Here is a 17,872-nt window from a genome sequence, read left to right as displayed (position 1 = left end):
CCCAGGCCCTCCTGCCCATGGCGCACCCCTGACACCCCCACCCCCCTCTAATATGGGCAGGAGGGATCCCAGGCCCTACTGCCCACAGTGCACTCCTCTGCGACCCTCCCGAATGCCCCCCACTAGCTGGGCCCTCCTAACCCTGGACACCCCCCACTACTCGAGCCCCCCCTAACCCCGGACACCCTGCCTAACTTACCTGAACATTGGCCGGCCAGCCGGGTCCCAAGTCCGTCTGGCCGGCAAGCCCGCCATCCTCGGAATGGCGGGCCTAAGGCCCCACCCATAGGAAGGACCTTAGGTGCCTGGGCCAACCAGAATTGGCCCAGTTGCCTTAAGCCCCTCCTATGGGTGGGGCCTTAGGCACATGGGATGGGTTGGCTGAGGGAGGAGTTAGGTAGGGTGTGGTGTCTGTGAGATCTTTTAGTAGCTGGAATAGCTTTTTTGTGTCTTGGAGTCCTATTTGCTTTGTGTAGTATGTCTTTATTTTTTCTTTCAGTTTTTGTTTGTATTTTTAGTTCAGTATTCTCCATGCTGTTTTTGTGGATTCTTGGCTGCTTTGTCTCCATTTTCTTTCTAGTTGTCTGCATTGCCTTTTTAGTAGGAGTAGTTCGTTGTCAAACCATTTGTCTGATTTTCTATGGATTCTGGATTTGGGTTGTTCTGGGGCTAGCTCATCCAGGGTTGCTGTATTTAGATGGCTCCATTGTGAGATGAAGTCTTTGGGAGTGTAGTCTTGGATTATGGTGTCTGCTTTTGTCTAGAATATGGTGGGATTGATGTATTTGTGAGTTGTAAGTTATTTTTTGAGTAATTGGTGTGCTTTTGTTATTGGTCCAGTTGATTTTGAAGGAGTAAGTGTAGTGATCTGACCAGAGGGAATGGTTCCATTTTCCGTTTGACATTTGGATCTCTGGTTGTGTGGGTTGTTGGGCTGCGATGTCCTTTTTCAAGTGTGGCTTGATGGTCTAAGATTTTGTATGTTAAGGCCTCGACGTATGATAGTAAGATTTCTACTTGTTTGCAGGATTGGTTTTCGAGGTGGAGGTTGAGGTCTCCTAGGATTAAGTTGTAGGTTGTCGTTAGTGAGTTTCGATATATAAATTCTTCAAATATTGTGTTCCAGTTACCTGGGGTTATGTAGCAGAGCATGCATGTTAGTGTTTCCTTTAGTTGTCTGAGTTCAGGGAGCTCTGTTGCTATGCGACCATTATGCGTGCTCCAAGCCACGCCCCCATTATTAAATAAGTTTTCAAAAACTCATTAAAAATCTTATAATTACCTTGTTAACATTATATGGTCAGGTAAATTTTTCCAAAGTTTGGAGTCTTAGTAAGCAAAGGTAGAAGTAAACTGAGGAGATCAGTAGGATCCAAGATGGCTGCCGCTAAGACGTGCTGAGAAGTATGCACTTTACTAGTCTGTTCTTCTGTCTTTTTTTTTTCCTTTCACGGAGGCCTTGTGGTCTGATTCCTTTACCATGCCGAAGAGGAGAGGCAAGAGCGTTTCGGGCGCCTTGCAGCGCTCTCTGGTGCCGACTCTCAGCAACATTGAAGACCTGTTGCGGTTGGTGCAGGGAGTTACTAACCCGATGTCTGAAGTCAGCCCGCTGAGGGTACCGGGGTTGAGTGAGATCGAGGTTGCGCCTCCTGGGCCAGATACCACCTTGAGCCCAGACGTACGATCACCACCTCTTCAGCCTCGGATCACCAGTTCTCCAAGGGGTGAGGTAACCCCGGAGTTGGGGGTGGACCTTACTCCTGAGGAAGTTTACAGCGTTGTGGAGAGCGTGGAGGCAGAAATCCCTGCACAGGGAGTGTCTGTAGAAGAATCGAGGGCCTGTTCAACAAGCGGAGGTGGAACAACCCAGATGGAGCAAACCCAGAGAACTTTCCTGGAGGGTGAGCATTTCTACACCCAACAAAAATTTCCTATATGGGAGAAGCCCACCCAGGTGACTCTGGAGTCTCTTTGGGATTTAGTGGCTAATTTTGCTAAAACTATTAGCCCCAATTTCCATTATATAGAGAATAAGTTGATTCAACACACTAAAGAGCTTAAAGACTTAAAAGAAGATATGACTGTTTAAAAAACTTTTGTCCAAAAGCTTGACCAAGACGTTTTAGCTTCTAAACAATTGCAAGAGGCCTTAGTCAAGGATAACGTTAATCTTAGGAGGAAATTGGAAGCGCTTGAGAATACTTCACAAAATAATAACTTGAGACTTATTAATTTTCCAAGACTGACAATGGTAACTCCTAGGGAGATGCCTAGGAGATACCTGGTATAAATCCTACAATTTCCTGAAGAAACATTACCTCCATTTTCTCAAGTCTATTATCTTCCAAATAAAAATGAGCCTCAATTTTAGAAAAAACCTGATCAAGCAATGCTAAGGGCTCCTTTTACGAAGCCGCGGTAGCGGCTTTAACGCACACAACGTTTAATCACGCGCTATCCTCGCGCTAGCCGAAAAACTACCGCCTGCTCAAGAGGAGGTGGTAGCGGCTAGCGCGGCTGGCGGTTTAGCTCTAAATACAAATCACAATTAAAGGACAAGAGAAAAGCACACTACACCAACCTAATAGGCACTGAAACCCAAGACACCAAAAAACTATTCCAAATTCTAAAAACCCTAACAGACACCAAACCCTACCTTACCACTAACAATACTACCCCCCCCAGCCACTCTATTAGCAGAACACTTCCAAAATATAATTACCAATGCAAGAGCTACCCTCAATGACATCTCTACCCAACCTAACGAATTCACAATTCTCCCCATAGATAGAGATTCTACTGCAGCAGATAGAATATGGTCTCAATTCCCCAACATACAATGGCCTGAATTCAACAAATACTACAAAAAATACAGCCATGCATCCTGTGATCTCAACAACTGTCCACCATATCTCCTAAAAACATCCAGCACAAAATTCTGCGCTCTTCTTCTAAACTGGATACAAATCTCGCTAATAAACGGCCACTACCCTACCAACCTCAGCGAAATCATCATCACCCCGATCCTCAAAGACCCCAAAGGACCGATAGACCAAACGGCCAACTACAGACCCATTGCCTCTATTCCACTCTACGTCAAAATAATAGAAGGACTAGTTGCCAAATTCCTCTCCAAATACCTAGAAACCATAACATACTCCATCCCACACAATCTGGCTTCAGAAACAACTTCAGCACGGAAACACTACTAGGATCTCTCTTGGACACAGCCAGACAACATCTCAGCACAGGAAAAAAAATGATGCTCATACAACTAGACCTTACCGCTGCATTCGACTTGGTGGACCATAACATTCTACTACAAATCCTGGATACAATAGGTATCACAGATAAAGTATACACATGGTTTGAAGGATTCCTTAAATCAAGAACCTATAGAGTAAAATCAGACAAACAAAAATCTGAACCTTGGTCAAACCCCTGCGGAGTTCCCCAAGGATCCCCTCTATCCCCGACTCTCTTCAATCTCTATACAGTCTCCCTCAGCTCTCATCTGGACAAACAAGGCATAACCTCCTACAGCTATGCCGGTGACATTACCATTCTCATACCCTTCGATCAACCTGAACTCTCCATGACGAACACAATATACCAAACACTAAAATCAATAGCAACCTGGATGAAAGATCACAAACTGAAATTGAACCCAGATAAAACAAAATTCATCCTCCTAGAAAACAACAAAATACCAACCATAACCAACATTGAAATCAACGCAATCAACTATCCCATACGAACCACCCTAAAACTGCTAGGAATAACTATCGATAGATGCTGTACCATGCAACCGCAAATCAATAAAACAATACAAAAGTCATTCTTAGTCATGAGAAACTTAAGACAAGTTCGGAAATTCTTCGAGAAAACTCAATTCCATCTCATAGTTCAGTCCTTAATACTAGGCCTACTTGACTCCTGTAATATCCTCTACCTCCCATGCCCTACAACCATAACAAAACAACTACAAACTTTCCAAAACACAGCACTAAGACTCATCTACTCATTAAAAAAACATGATCACATTACAGAAGCATATCACAATTGCACTGGCTTCTGATCCCAGCAAGAATACAATTTAAATTCTACTGCCTACTATTTAAGACTTTATACGGAGACAGTCCAAACTACCTGAATAACCGCCTCATCCACAACACCGCAACCAGACATAGGAAAACTCACACCCCATTCTCATATCCCCTAATTAAGGAGGTCAAATGGAAAAAACTATATGATGGCCTCCTGGCCACTCAAGCAACCAAACTAGACAACCAAATCGCCAATCTACTAATGGCATCCCTTGACTACAAGACTTTTAGAAAAGAAATAAAGACCATACTCTTCAAGAAAACTCTGAAAAAAGAAATAATACCGCAAGTCTCAAACTCCACCTCTCACTAAAGCCAACTACCCCAAACAAATAACCTTACCCATTTCTTACTCCTTTTGAAAATGACCAATTTTTTTTTTTTTTTGTAAGTTCTTGTTGTAATACATCTTGGATAATTCTTTTGTAATCCACCTTGAACTGCAAGGTAATGGCGGAATAGAAATCCCTAATGTAATGTAAATGTATCGGAAATTTTGGAAACATCTGATAAGCACATAGTCATACCTTCCACATTGATATTAACTGTAGCTCTCTTGATTGATAAAACATGGTTATTGAGGCTTTTCTTCAGGAATAAACAGAAAGAGTTCCTAGGACTTAAAATTCAAATGTATCCTGACCTCTCAAGAGAAACTCAGAAACGTTGCTGAGAATTTCATCTTTTGAGACCAGGGGCCATTCGGTTAGGGGCAACATTCTATTTGAACTACCCTTATAAGTGTATTATATGCCACCGCTCAGTTAAATATGTTTTCTTTGAACCTTATCAGTTAACTGCTTTCTTGGCTTTGTCCCGAATAGATGGCAGAACAACAATTGCTCCAGAAGTTAAATAAGTTACTCCTACCTCAGCACTATGGGCTCCTTTTATCAAGCCGCGCTAGCGGTTTAACGCGTGTAATAGCACGCGTTAAACCGCTGGCCACGCTAGCCGCTACCGCCTCCTCTCGAGCAGGTGGTAGTTTTTAGGCCAGTGCGGGGGTTAGTGCGTGATGAAAAGTCATGTGCGTTAACCCCGCCTAGCGTGGCTTGATAAAAGGAGCCCTGTGTTTAGCTTATGTGAAATCTTGGATCTTAAGTTGAGGACTTGAGCTGTGTTAGCTGAAATTATTATTTTCTTGTGTATCTTCTTTTAAGGATTATCAAGGTATAAAGGTTTTATACTTTGAGAGAAATGTTCTGTTTAACCAACTTTCTGTACAAGTGTTTACTTGATATGTAATTTGGAAACTTATAAATAAATAATATTTTTAAAAAAGTAGAAGTAAATTATTCACTCTACAACTTTCTCATACCTGGCAGCAAAATGGTGGAATCCTTTACCAGCACAATTAAGGAACACCCCCAAAACGTTTGTAAAGGCCTATCTGTTTGGAAAATAGGCTATGACTACCAGAAACCAAACAAAACCAAATCAGCTTGCCTATCTTGTTAGATGACCAAGCTCCCTACAAAACGGGGAAGTGACAGTCGTACCAAAACCCATAATATCAAGACTACAACACCAGATATAGTCACTCTTCTCTCCAATCCATATACCATAATCATACGCCTACATGAACACAAACCAAGTTATCTGTGACATGAACCATAATGAAATATTGTAATCCTTGGACATGGCCAGGCTCTTCTAAATTGTAAATTGCATTGAATTCCTTCTGGGGCATATTAACAATCCATAAATACTAATGTTATGTAATATTTTCTACAAAAACTGCTGTAGAACATTATTCATGATACAAATGGCCCAGTAAATTTCCATTATAAGTGGTATTTTGCATTATTTTTTTTTTTTTTGTCTATGAATTTATTTGTCTCACAATTTAATAAAAATGCTTATAGACTTTGTGATTTCTTGTTTCTTTTATAAAGAAACAAGGCAATTGATCTGGTATTATTGTAGAAGAAAATTTCTTTTACTGGGCATTTCCTATTCTTCAGTTACATATAGAGTGTAGCAGTTTAAAAAAAAAACGAATAAATCATTTTTATGAAGAAGATTTTCTTTTTGTATATTTGACTCTCTAGGTTAAGGATGGATTTGAAAATGTGACAGCTGAATTAGCAGAATACAAGGATTCCCTTGCTTTGTCTCAACGAAAGGAAAAGCAGTCGGCAAGTTTAATTCAAGAACTGACTGCCATGGTAAAAGAGCAAAAAGCAAAACTTTCTGCAGTAACAAAGTCAAAACAGGAAATGACATCAGATTTAAAGGTATAAACTTCTGAATCATTTCCCTTTGTTAGTTTAGCTGACCCGTTAGTCAGTAGCAGGGAACCTTTTATGGATGAATAGTCGCATTAGTGCCAATGACATCTCAGGACCACATTAGCTAATTCTGTGACAAGAATCTTCTTAAGAACCAGGTCCTCCCCTCCCAAGTACCTGAGCCCATCATTTGCTTCTTTTCCAATAGGCTACCCATACCCACCTCCTTCCCTATCAGAGCACTCTTATGTTCTCCATTAGACTGCTCTCTCCCTCCTACATTTACCAGCACCAAGCGCTGCTGTTCCAGCATATGCATTCTCCTGCAACATAGCTCTATGAATCTTTATAGGAATGTAGCCTTGGGTCTTCCTGCAGTATGGTTCCAGTTATGCGGTTTGCTTCCTCCTGCCTGTTACCATCACTCATCCAAGCTCTCTCTCTAGTAAACAGCTTGCCTTTCCTTCCTCTCTCCTTCTTTGACTTAGCAAGAGGCAGTGGTGGCGTCTACTACTGCAGGAAGAGATGTGGCAGTGGTGGCACTTCCATGATCATTATGTTTGTAAGGGCTACTTCACCCATCTGTTCAGTGTTCAGCATTGTAGAAGAAAACCAGCTCAAGCTGCTGCTTGTTTTCCCAACATCTCCCCACTATTGTGTTTTTTCTTACCACACCATCAAAAGGATGGCAGGATGGATTTGAGTTTGGAATTTAGATTTGTTACTAACTTTCCAAATCTAATATCAAGGTAATTGTTTGTTAGCTTCTATACCGCTATTAATGATTGGGGAGTCAGTTCAGAGCAGTTTACATGAGCTTCTAAAGGTGTTACAATACAGAGTTAGCATTTTCTGAGATGGTTTTCAATACATACTACATCTTATATTCACATATCTGAGTTGCTTCCCTTCTCAAAATTGGCTTACAATTTATTTGTTCCTGAGGCAATGGAAGGTAAAATGAGTTGCCTGAGTTCAAAAGGAGTTCTACTGGAAGAAGGGATTAATCTCTAGCTTCCAGGTATACAACCCAATTTTCTAACCGCTAAGCTTCTCCTCCATAGACAGGGCTGGATTAAGACCTAGACAAACTAGGCACATGTTTGGGACCCACATTTTTAAGGGAGTCCTGTCAAATATACTGATCATTTTTAGGGTTGTACATATTTTCAGTTAATGTCTTGGACAAAATAGTGTGGTTGCCATGTTGGTCTACTTTAAAGGTAATAAATAGGGGGAAAAATTAAAATGATACCTTTTTTATTGGACTAACTTAATGCATTTTTTTTTTTTTTTTTTGAAGTTTAAAATTTTTTATTAAACAAAATGAAAACAGTACACAGGCAGTATGCCAACAGCAAAAGTACAATGCCCATATGAAACAACAGAACCCCCCCCACCCCCCCCGCCGAGTGATACAATATAAGCCTAAAACAAAGGAAGATGCAAAAGAAAAATATGAAGAGTTTCAAAGTAGACCTCGCCAGGAGCTATAACGAGACCACTGTCGATGAAACGTTCCACAGGAATCATTATTTAAAGCAGTCAATTTGGACATCAAATAAATTTGGTCAACCTTATGTAACAGTTCAGTACGAGAAGGCAAAGAGTCCCGTTTCCAATATGTAGCCACTAAAAGTCTGGCTGCCGTAGTAACCAGGGCCACAAAATGATTCTGATCCACATCCAAACTTCCCAAAGGATAGTTAAGTAAAAATGTTTCCATACGCAATAGGATGGGTAAGCGTAACACATCAATCAGCAATCGTTGAACCATCTTCCAAAAAGGTACAATCTTAATACAATCCCACCACACATGCCCAAAGGAGCCCAGACACCCACAATTGCGCCAACAGTGCCCGTTCCCACAGTGATAGAAACGATGCACCTTTTCTGGCGTGAGGTACCACTGAAATAGCATCTTATACCCCTGCTCCACTAAGGGAGATGCCAAGGAGACTCTCAGCAGTGTACCATAAAGACAGTCCCATTGTCGATAATCCAAAGCCCTCCCCAGCAAGAGTTCCCAACGATGTTCATATGTGTGAGCCTGTGGTCGAGTGTATAAAAGAGCCCTATAGAGACGGGAAATAAGGCCCACCCCAGATCCCATCCTAAAAACTTGTAAGAAAGCAGAGTCTGCCCCTTCCCACTCCGGGATCACCCTCTTCACCATAAAATCTCGAAGTTGGACATAGGCGAAAAAATCAGTCGAGGGGAGATCATATATAGATTGTAAGGCAGCAAAGGGTACCAGTTGTCCACCCACTACCAGCTGACCTAGGACCCTAAGACCCTCCATTTCCCAACGCCGAAAAATCCCAGTATCTTTAGCAGGCAGAAAATCAGGGGCAAATCTAATGGGAGTAGCATAAAAATAGCGCTGACGTGGGAACCAAGCTCGTCTAACCCGGCTCCATGCATGCAAAGTACATTCCATCCCATAAGATGTCTCAGTCTGCAGATCCCGAAGGATATCAAAAGACAGCCAGGGCACTGCTGCCAAAGGGTAAGTAGGCTGTAAGGCCTGTTCTAATGAGACCCAGCGCTGGGAGGGATATGCCCAATGAAACAGTCCCTGCAGTTGGGATGCATAGTAATATGTAGAAAAATCAGGAACACCCATTCCCCCATGTAGTCTGTCCCAGTACATACGCTCCCTCCGCACCCTAGGGGGTTTACGTGTCCAGATATAAGCAAAGGCCCGCCTTTGTAGCCTAAGCAAGAACCGTTTAGGAATTGAGAGAGGTAGGCAGGAGAACAGATACAAAAAACGAGGCAGCACATTCATACGCAAAGCACTAATCCTACCCATCCAAGACAATCTCAATCCTTCCCATCGATCCAGATCAGCAAATACAGTTCTTAGCAACGGAGGGTAATTCAATTCAAAAAGGTCAGTAAGTCTTCTAGATATACGCACACCAAGGTATTTAATGGATTTAGCCGCCCATCGAAACGAGAACCTAGCACGTAAGTCCGTCACCAACAAGTCCGGAAGGGAAACGTTAAGCAATTCAGATTTTTCGATGTTAATTTTAAAGCCAGCCACCACACCAAATGTAGTCAAAACACGAAGCGCCTCCGTCAAAGAACGATGTGGGTGGGTCAAGGTAAACAAAATATCATCAGCATACAATAAAATCTTATGCTCTTCACCACCCACCACAATTCCCTGAATGTCAGCATTCGCACGTATAGAGGCTGCTAAAGGTTCCATGACCAGCGCGAAAATCAGTGGTGACAAAGGGCACCCTTGCCTAGTTCCTCTACAGATCATAAAGTTAGCAGTATATCTTCCATTAACTCTTAAACAAGCCTCCGGGGCAGCATATAGTAAAGTCACCCAGTGTAGAAAAGCACCCGAAATGCCCATTTTCTTCAAGGCCGCTAACATAAACGGCCAATAAACCCTATCAAAGGCTTTTTCAGCGTCAACTGATAACAGGACTGCCGGAACAGAATTTTGATGGGCCACTCCAATAAGATCTAACACTCTTCGGATATTATCACCAGGTTGCCTCCCTGAAATAAAGCCACATTGATCTCCATGGACTAGGTAAGGCAGAAAACGTTGCAACCGAACTGCCAAAATACGAGTAAACAGCTTATAATCAACTCCTAACAATGAAATAGGGCGGTAAGACCCACAAAGGAGGGGATCTTTCCCAGGTTTAAGAAGAAGGGAGACCGCTGCCTGACGAAACGAATACGGCAGACAATCCCCCTCCAGAAAAGAATTAAACAATCTAGTCAGAGGATTGACTATATGGGCCTCCATTTTCTTGTAAAACAGGGGGGAAAAGCCATCAACACCCGGTGCCTTGGAAGCAGCCAAATGACGTATAGCCGCCACCACCTCAGCGGGTTGAATAGGGGAAGAGAGCCACTCCGCATCAACTTCCGCCAAACAAGGCAAGGTGACGCTAGATAGAAAAGCAGCAATCTCCCCCTCCGTGGATTCAATTTCCGGAGTGTACAGAGTCTGATAGAAGGATAAAAAAGCCTGATGGATGTCCCCATCATCCACACAAAGCTGACCCGAATCATTACGAATCCGGGTTATGGAGTGTTGTGCTTGAATTTGCTTGATCTGTGCGGCTAACAAGCGGCCTGCCCTACCACCCCATTCAAAAAACTGTTGTTTCCGCCTCTGCAGGGCCCAAGCCATGCCCTCTAAATCAAGTTCTTGTAAATCTCTCCGGCACTCCGTCAACGCAACCCCCCCAGCCACCGACGGGGCTCTCTTGTGAGCATTCTCTAGGCGTCGAAGGCGAGACACTAGTTCTAATCTGCGTGCCACTCGACATTGATTTCTGTACGACCCCCTCGAGATACAACAACCCCTAAGGGTAGCTTTAAAACTTTCCCAAAGAATTGTAACATCAATGCCTGCTATGTCGTTGAATACAAAAAATTCCTCGACATCAGTCTCTAAAAGAGTCAAGGTATTGGGATCTTTTAACAAAGAGTCATTCATACGCCACATGCGACGGCCGCCTCTAACCTGTCCAATCTGTAACTCCAGAGTCAAAGGAGCATGATCTGACCACACCCGGGGCTCAATACTGGAGGCCAGGGCTCGAGGCAAAGCAATACGAGGTAGCATCCACATATCAATTCTAGTATATGAATTATGTTTCGATGAATAAAATGTGTAATCTCGCGTGCCTGGATGTAAATAACGCCACACATCTATCAAATCATGCCTACGCAGGAAGCGCAGCAAAGCTCTTCTGTCGCCTCTAGCGTAGCGGATGGAAGAATTTGAATTATCCTCCTGAGGATAGCAAGTAAGGTTAAAATCTCCACCCACAAGGAGAGTACCTTCTACATGATCCAACAGTACACGTTCTAGCAGTGTAAAGAAGGCCCCCTGACCAGCGTTGGGGGCATAGACATTCAGCAAACTATACAAGGTTCCATCCAGCTCAGCCTTGACCAATATGTAGCGGCCCTCAACATCCCGCACCACCTCTCTCAATACCACCTGGACACGTTTATGTATTAAGATACCCACCCCCTGGGTCTTTTTCCGGACCTTATTAGAAGAAAGGAAAACGTGTGGATAGTTGTGGTGTGTAAGCAATTTCTCATAATGAGATTGAAAATGGGTCTCCTGAATAAATCCAACCGCACTATTCAGGCGGCTCATTTCTTTAAATAACAAGCGTCGTTTTTGTGGAGAATTCAGTCCATGTACATTATAAGATAGCAAAGTGAGTTTATCCATTTGTACCAGAAAAGAAAAAGCACATCATTACCCAATCGACCATTAGTTCCAAAGCAGCCAAATCAACCAACCCCTGCAATCGTAACCTTAAGAGAAACATTATACAAACAGTCTTCCATACAATCATACAAGAAAGCACTCGGTCACCACTTTTCCCAGCACCAACACCCCCCCCTCCCCCCAACCCCCCAACAATACCCCACATGGTCCAGCCACCAAAGCACCTGGTAACCATGGTACAGGAAGTGTAGAGAAACAGCTCACAAAGGGACCCCCAGAACAAGCCCTATAAACAATCTTCGCGACAGATGCCGCTCAGCAAAGAGAAGAAAAAACAGTCACAGCATAAAATTTCTAAATCACAGTGCACAAATACAAATGTTCAAGTGAGTGAGGATGTAGCCGCCTCCAAAGGGCGACGAGCTGTAGCTGATCTAGCCACTCTCTGCCATCCCAGCCCTCTTCCTGGTTTGGACACAGGTGACCTCTGAGGAAGGGGAGCCATTTCTGAGGCTGCCATCAAACTTGCTTCCACCATTCGAGCCTGAACATCCGCCACAGTTATTGCAGTGTAGGTCTTGCCTGCATGTGTAAAAGCCAGTCCGATGGGATAGATCCATCTATATCGAACACTGCGCTCCTGTAATATACGGGTACAGTCTCTATACGTGCGACGGCGGGCCAGGGTTGCTGGAGCCACATCAGGATAGACATCAATTTCTGCTTCTTCCCATTTGACGGTTCCCCCAGAGCGCCTCACCGCCCGAAGCACATGTTCCTTATCCATATAGCGATGGAAACAAGCCACAACATCTCGGGGGCGGTTCATATCACGCGGGCCAGGAATGCGGTGTGCCCTATCCAGCAAGGGTTTACCCACCTCCACAGGCAAGCCAGCAGTCTCCAGTGCCTGTATGCATATATGATCAATCACCTCCATACATCGTGGGTCAGAAACAGTGTCAGGCACTCCCCGAAAGCGAAGGTTGCACCGTCTGGAGCGGTTCTCCAGATCCTCCAGTTTTAGGGTGCTCACATCAGCTTTTTCCTCCAGCGCTGCAATTTTGTTTCTCAGCTGTGTCAATTCAGAGCCATGTGTCTCCACTACAGCTTCCGTCTCCCCCACCCGACTCCCGAGGTCACCCACCTCTCGTTTGAGCTCTGCAACTACTGCATGTATATCAGCTCGAACTGCTGTAATCTCAGTTTTTAATTCCTGGAACCAGCCACGCATTTCCAGTTGCAGATTCGGCAACGTTGCAGCATCAGGTGGGCCCTCCGCAGCCGCGGTCGGATCGGGCGCCATTTTCGGACCAGATTTAGGAGGCCCATTCGGGATCGGGGAGGAGAACGTTTTAATATCTGTCTGTTTTTTCCGCGTCGCCATCGAGACGCAGCAGTGTAGTTTCACAGACAAGTTGAGGAAGGCAGACAGTGCAGGCACTCGAGATCGCGCGAAGATCGCCAAATTTAGCCCGGGGGTCCGCGGAGCTATCGCTCTAGGCTGCCATCAGCCACGATGACGTCACTTCCTCTCTAACTTAATGCATTTTTGACTAGCTTTCAAAACAATTCTGGAAGCTACTGACCTGGCTAAAGTGTCTGGGTATTTTTCACAGTTTGGACCTATATAGCTTTCCAATCCTTTTCCCAACTAGTGAGTCTGCCCTGCCTGCTTGAAGTGTCACGAGTAGCAGAGACAGGGGGTAGGATTCAACCCCCAGGAAGAGAGGGTTTAAACCTGTGGAAGTTACTGTGCTGTCAAGTGAAATAGGGAGACTGATCTCTGGATTAAGCACTGGACTGAGTCTGGAGAGAGTAAGTGGAACCAATAAGTGGTCTGGATGTGAGGTGGGGGGGGGCTGCTGAGAAGGGATAGAAAGTGTGAGGGAGGCTGCTGCAGGCTGAGGAAATGAATTGGCAGTAACTGCAAGATCTTTACATGATTTTGTCTCCCGTTTGTCTATCTCATTTGACCCCTTTTAATATGCCAAGTATTAGTTGAGGTTTCTTTGTAACTGTTTTCTTTCTGTATGTGTTAATGGTATTGTTAATGGCATTTTTATTATGTTCATGCTCTGTTTTTTTCCTTTTATTTTTATATTGTAAACTCGCTTAGAAATTGGACAAGTGATCCAATCAAATTTTAATAAAACCTTGAAACCTTGAAAGCTCAGAGATAGATGGAGGGAGTATTCAATAAAGGAGCAAATGAGCAGCAGGCAGCAACATAGTACCAAAAGTGTGTGTGTGCATGTGATAGAAAGATACAGAAAAGTTTACATTGTGTTGGGTGCTATAGGGTTGATTATCAAGGTGTACTTGAAAATTCCTTTTAGTTGGCTACACATGTTATGAACTCCAAAAGAACAAAAAGAGCAGAGACTGCAGTGATGATGTACAGGACGCCAAGACTTTATTAAACAATCATAAAACACATAAACAGTTTGTTTCCAAAAGGACTGATAAGACCGGACTCAACACGGTCCGTGTTTCGAAGAAACACTCCTTCCTCAGTGGTCCAAACACATGTCAGAACAAAATGACCTGATGGATAACAACTGAATGAAAGCTGGAGACAGCAGTGAGTAACCGTTAGTGCTCTTGCGCAGTGCAGGGCCAAAAGGTTGAAAGAAAACTCCAGAAGGAAATCCTTTTTGGCACAATGAAAATATGACGATGAGCATTAGCAGTACATTTAAGAGATTGAGGTCATACACAACATACCATGGCTTAAGAGTGATTAATTACAGTATTTTTCGCTCCATAAGACACACTTTTTCTACCTCCAAGGGGGTGGAAATAAGGGTGTATCTTATGGAGTGAATACCCCCCTCCCGTAGGCAGCACAGGTTCCCCCCCTATAGGCAGCACAGCCCCCCCAGTACCTTTTTAAAAATTTGTTGGAGCTTCCCGCACTCCTGCCTGTCAACCTCGTCGGACGGCTCTTCTTCAGTTTGGGCAGAGTGGTGCAGAAGGCAGGTGTGTGTTGTTCGTGTTCCTGCCTGGTCCGGTGCTGCTCCTCCGATTGGCTGAAGTCAGTTCTCGTGAAGTGTGATAGCCTAAGAGGGTAGAAAAAGAGTGACACTGACTTGGGGTTGGGGGTAGGATTGATAAAAGACATAAGAGGTGGTCTGTAGTATGGCCCCATATATGAATTTTTGTTTAGGACCCACTTATTCTCTCCATCCAGAGATCAATCTGTAAGTATATTGACAAGGGGTCACTTGTGCAGGGAATACTCACAGGGCTTCTGGCCCCCAGGGGAACCAGTACACAGGGAACAGAATATGTGTAGTGGTATTATAAGTAGGACTTGGGACTGTTTACGTTCCCCATAATATCCAAGATCTAACCCTGCACAGTTCAGTACCAACAAGCAATGAACAAGGCCATGTATTAGAAAATAAGATATTTTATTCCTATAATAAGCAGCAACTGAAGTGGTCAAACAGTATAATTAAAATATGAGACTTAAGCACAACAAGCTAGGATGCTTAGGAAATACACAATAAACCCATTATTGCATAAATCACTTAAAGAGTAGACACACGATTCCCCTATAGGCTATTAAGTTCTGCTTCCTGATATCGTACCCAAAGTACAACAGAGCTAGATACAACCTGTCGGTGCAGGATAGGTCTTCCAAGTGTAAGGAGCTCTAAAGTGATTCCCAGCTTCTGGAGCAATGTCCAGCACAGTCAAGTTCAGGAGGGGGAGTCTAGCAGGGAGGTAATGAGCTGCTAAGATAGGGACACTGGAATGGTTGCAACTTAGTTCTGTCTACTGGTTCAGGCATCTGGCAACAAACCTCCGGGACCAGGCTTGTGGATCAAACCCAAGGAACAAGGCACACAGATCAGAAAGCCTTTAGGATCAGATCCCTGAGGATCTCCAAAGATGCCTTCTTTATGCCCTTTGGTCAGAGGGCTTATCTTTGGAGATATTCTCTCCGCTCCTTGTTTTGACCTCTTGACCTGAACATCTTCAGAAATATCTCCTTTATGTCACCTCCGGTGGCAATTCTGGAAACCTTGGTTCCATGCTGGAGGCATTCAAAGAGTTCTGGCACCCTGGGCAAGAAAGTTATGATGCAATATCATGCTGAGGAACTAGTGACTGTGAGGGAAGTGCCTGAATCACAGAGGAGGGTCCTGGACCTGAGTATGGATGAGGCTGTGCTTGGTTGTGTTTCCTAAAGTCAAGCAGCTGGTAGGATAGCTCCTACAGGAGCCAACAACTCAGTACAGATGTTGGCTCAATGTATTCTAACTGTGGCTCCAGGACTGCAGTGGAGCTTCTGAGCTTATGGAAAGGGGGTACTGAGTTGAATCGGGGCTTCTCCCTGAGCTAACCACACTGTCTGTTAGACCATTTTTGGGCAGGAATGGTGGCCATATTGACCTCATTTCTCATGGTTATAGCACAAAAAGAGAAATTCCCTCCCCAAGGTGGGAAGGGAGGTGCTGCCTAGCCTCACTTGGTCTGGTGTGCAGGGGGATGCAGGGACATCAGTGAGAGTTTCAGAAAAGGCATTCCAAGGTTCCAAGGGTTAACTGGTGCTGCACCATTTTGCACTGCATGCATTTGACCCTGAGGGAAGAACACTCCCTCCCCTACAGGGGCAGGGGTGGGACCCTTTTTGAGACAGAGACATTGTGTGGCCTCTTCTCAGTAAATCTCTCTGAGAAGGATATATGGGACCTTAGGGAAGACTGGGGAAAGGGGCTGTCAGCCTCAGGGGACTCTCCAAAAGGAAAATAACTCTCCTGAAAGGAAAAAGAGGACTTTGTGACTCTCTGCCTCTTGCTGGGAAGAGCTGGGGCCACAGATTGAGTCTGTAACTGTGGCATTGGTGATCATGCCCTTTTGCCAATTGAAATTCTAGATAAGGATCCTGTTTTGGAAGATTGGTGGGGGATCTCCTAAATAATGCCCCTTCCACAGAGTGCTGTCGCAAATGGTGTATGATGAATGGTGGGTCCTGGAGTCCACCCTGATCATAGAGGGGATCTCAGGGTAAGGAGGAGGCTTCCTGATGATGCCTATGAAGGATCTTGTGCCAGCTGACTGACTGTGGATGTCCTCATCATGCCAGTCATAAAATAGACCATATTCTTGGTGGAAGGTGGTACAGTGCTGAAAGATCCACACAGGAAAAAAGGTGGAGTAGCTGCTGAGAGAATATTGGTGCTTTGACCTTGCTGACGGAGTTGTAAGCGTGTCAAGTTTGTGGCTTATGCTTTAGTGTGCTGCCTGCTGCAGTTCCTGGGGGGCAGTCAAGGGCCTTGAGAAAAGAGAATGCTCCATAAACAATGTTTGCAGAGCTGTTTTACACCATTTGGAGGTTACAAACTCTTTTTACTTGTTGGATTGATTTATTTATTGGGCTTTATTAACCACCTTTATGAAGAGATTCACCTAAAGCAGTCACCTGATTCTCCTCTTACAAGATCCATGTAAGAGCATGGTGGTGTCCCATTTGTATGGACTGGTATGGCAGAGATGAAAAAACATAAAATTATGGTATTCCTGTTAATTTTCTTTCCTTAAGTCCTGCCATACCAGTCTCAAGATCTGCCTTGGAAGACACCTGAAGATTTGAAGATTTTCCTCATATCTAGTTTGTTTTCATGACACAGATTCTGCTTAAATTAAAAAAAAAAAAAAAAAAAGGAATGAGGGGAAGAGGAGCAGATGCATTGCAGTAGTTCAAGAGGGGGGGGGGGGGGTTCTGTGCGAAGGACTTTTTAACTGCTTTCACAGTGGCATACTAGATAAGTCCAGCTAGCACCTGTCCCTTATACTGATGATGTCACTGGAATTGTTCAGCTTTCTACCTCACTGTGTTGATCGGGAAGGGATAGTAACCTGTTTGTCTGGACTGGCATGGCAGGACTTAATAAAAGAAAATGAACTGGTATAACATAGTTTCACCTTGGGTGAGTTAAGCCCCAAATGTTTCACAAACTGTCTTTCTCTTTTTGTTATTTTTATCCAGAGTCGAATCCGAACCCTCGAAAGGGTAGTTGAAGAAGACAAGTGTAAAACTGTTCAAATTGAGCTTTTTAAGCAAGAAAAATCAAAACTTATTTCACAATTAACAGCTCAGGAGTCAGTAATAGATGGGTTAAAAGCAGAAAGAAAAATATGGGGGCAAGAACTGGCACAGCAAGGTAAAATTCAAACTTACTTTATGGAATTGTCAAATCATGAAAATCTGTTCAGCATACAAACTAATTAAAAAAAAAATCTGAGTAACATATCACCACAGGAGAAAAGAAGTTTATTTGAGAGACTTG

General features: G+C 43.8%; 1 protein-coding gene across 6 annotated transcripts in view; it reads left to right on the top strand.

Annotated features, from left to right (window-relative positions):
- LRRCC1 (leucine rich repeat and coiled-coil centrosomal protein 1) overlaps positions 1 to 17,872 on the top strand; it is a 148,637-nt gene that overhangs the window by 87,002 nt on the left and 43,763 nt on the right. For all 6 annotated transcript variants that reach the window (XM_033934347.1, XM_033934342.1, XM_033934344.1 and 3 more), the window contains 2 exons: positions 6,158 to 6,343; positions 17,572 to 17,746. In XM_033934347.1, the coding sequence (XP_033790238.1) occupies positions 6,158 to 6,343; positions 17,572 to 17,746 (361 nt within the window). The remainder of the gene's footprint in view (positions 1 to 6,157; positions 6,344 to 17,571; positions 17,747 to 17,872) is intronic.

The sequence above is a fragment of the Geotrypetes seraphini genome, chromosome 2 (genome assembly GCF_902459505.1).
Source record: "Geotrypetes seraphini chromosome 2, aGeoSer1.1, whole genome shotgun sequence".
Lineage (NCBI taxonomy): Eukaryota > Metazoa > Chordata > Amphibia > Gymnophiona > Dermophiidae > Geotrypetes > Geotrypetes seraphini.
This window is presented reverse-complemented; position numbering and strand designations above follow the sequence as displayed.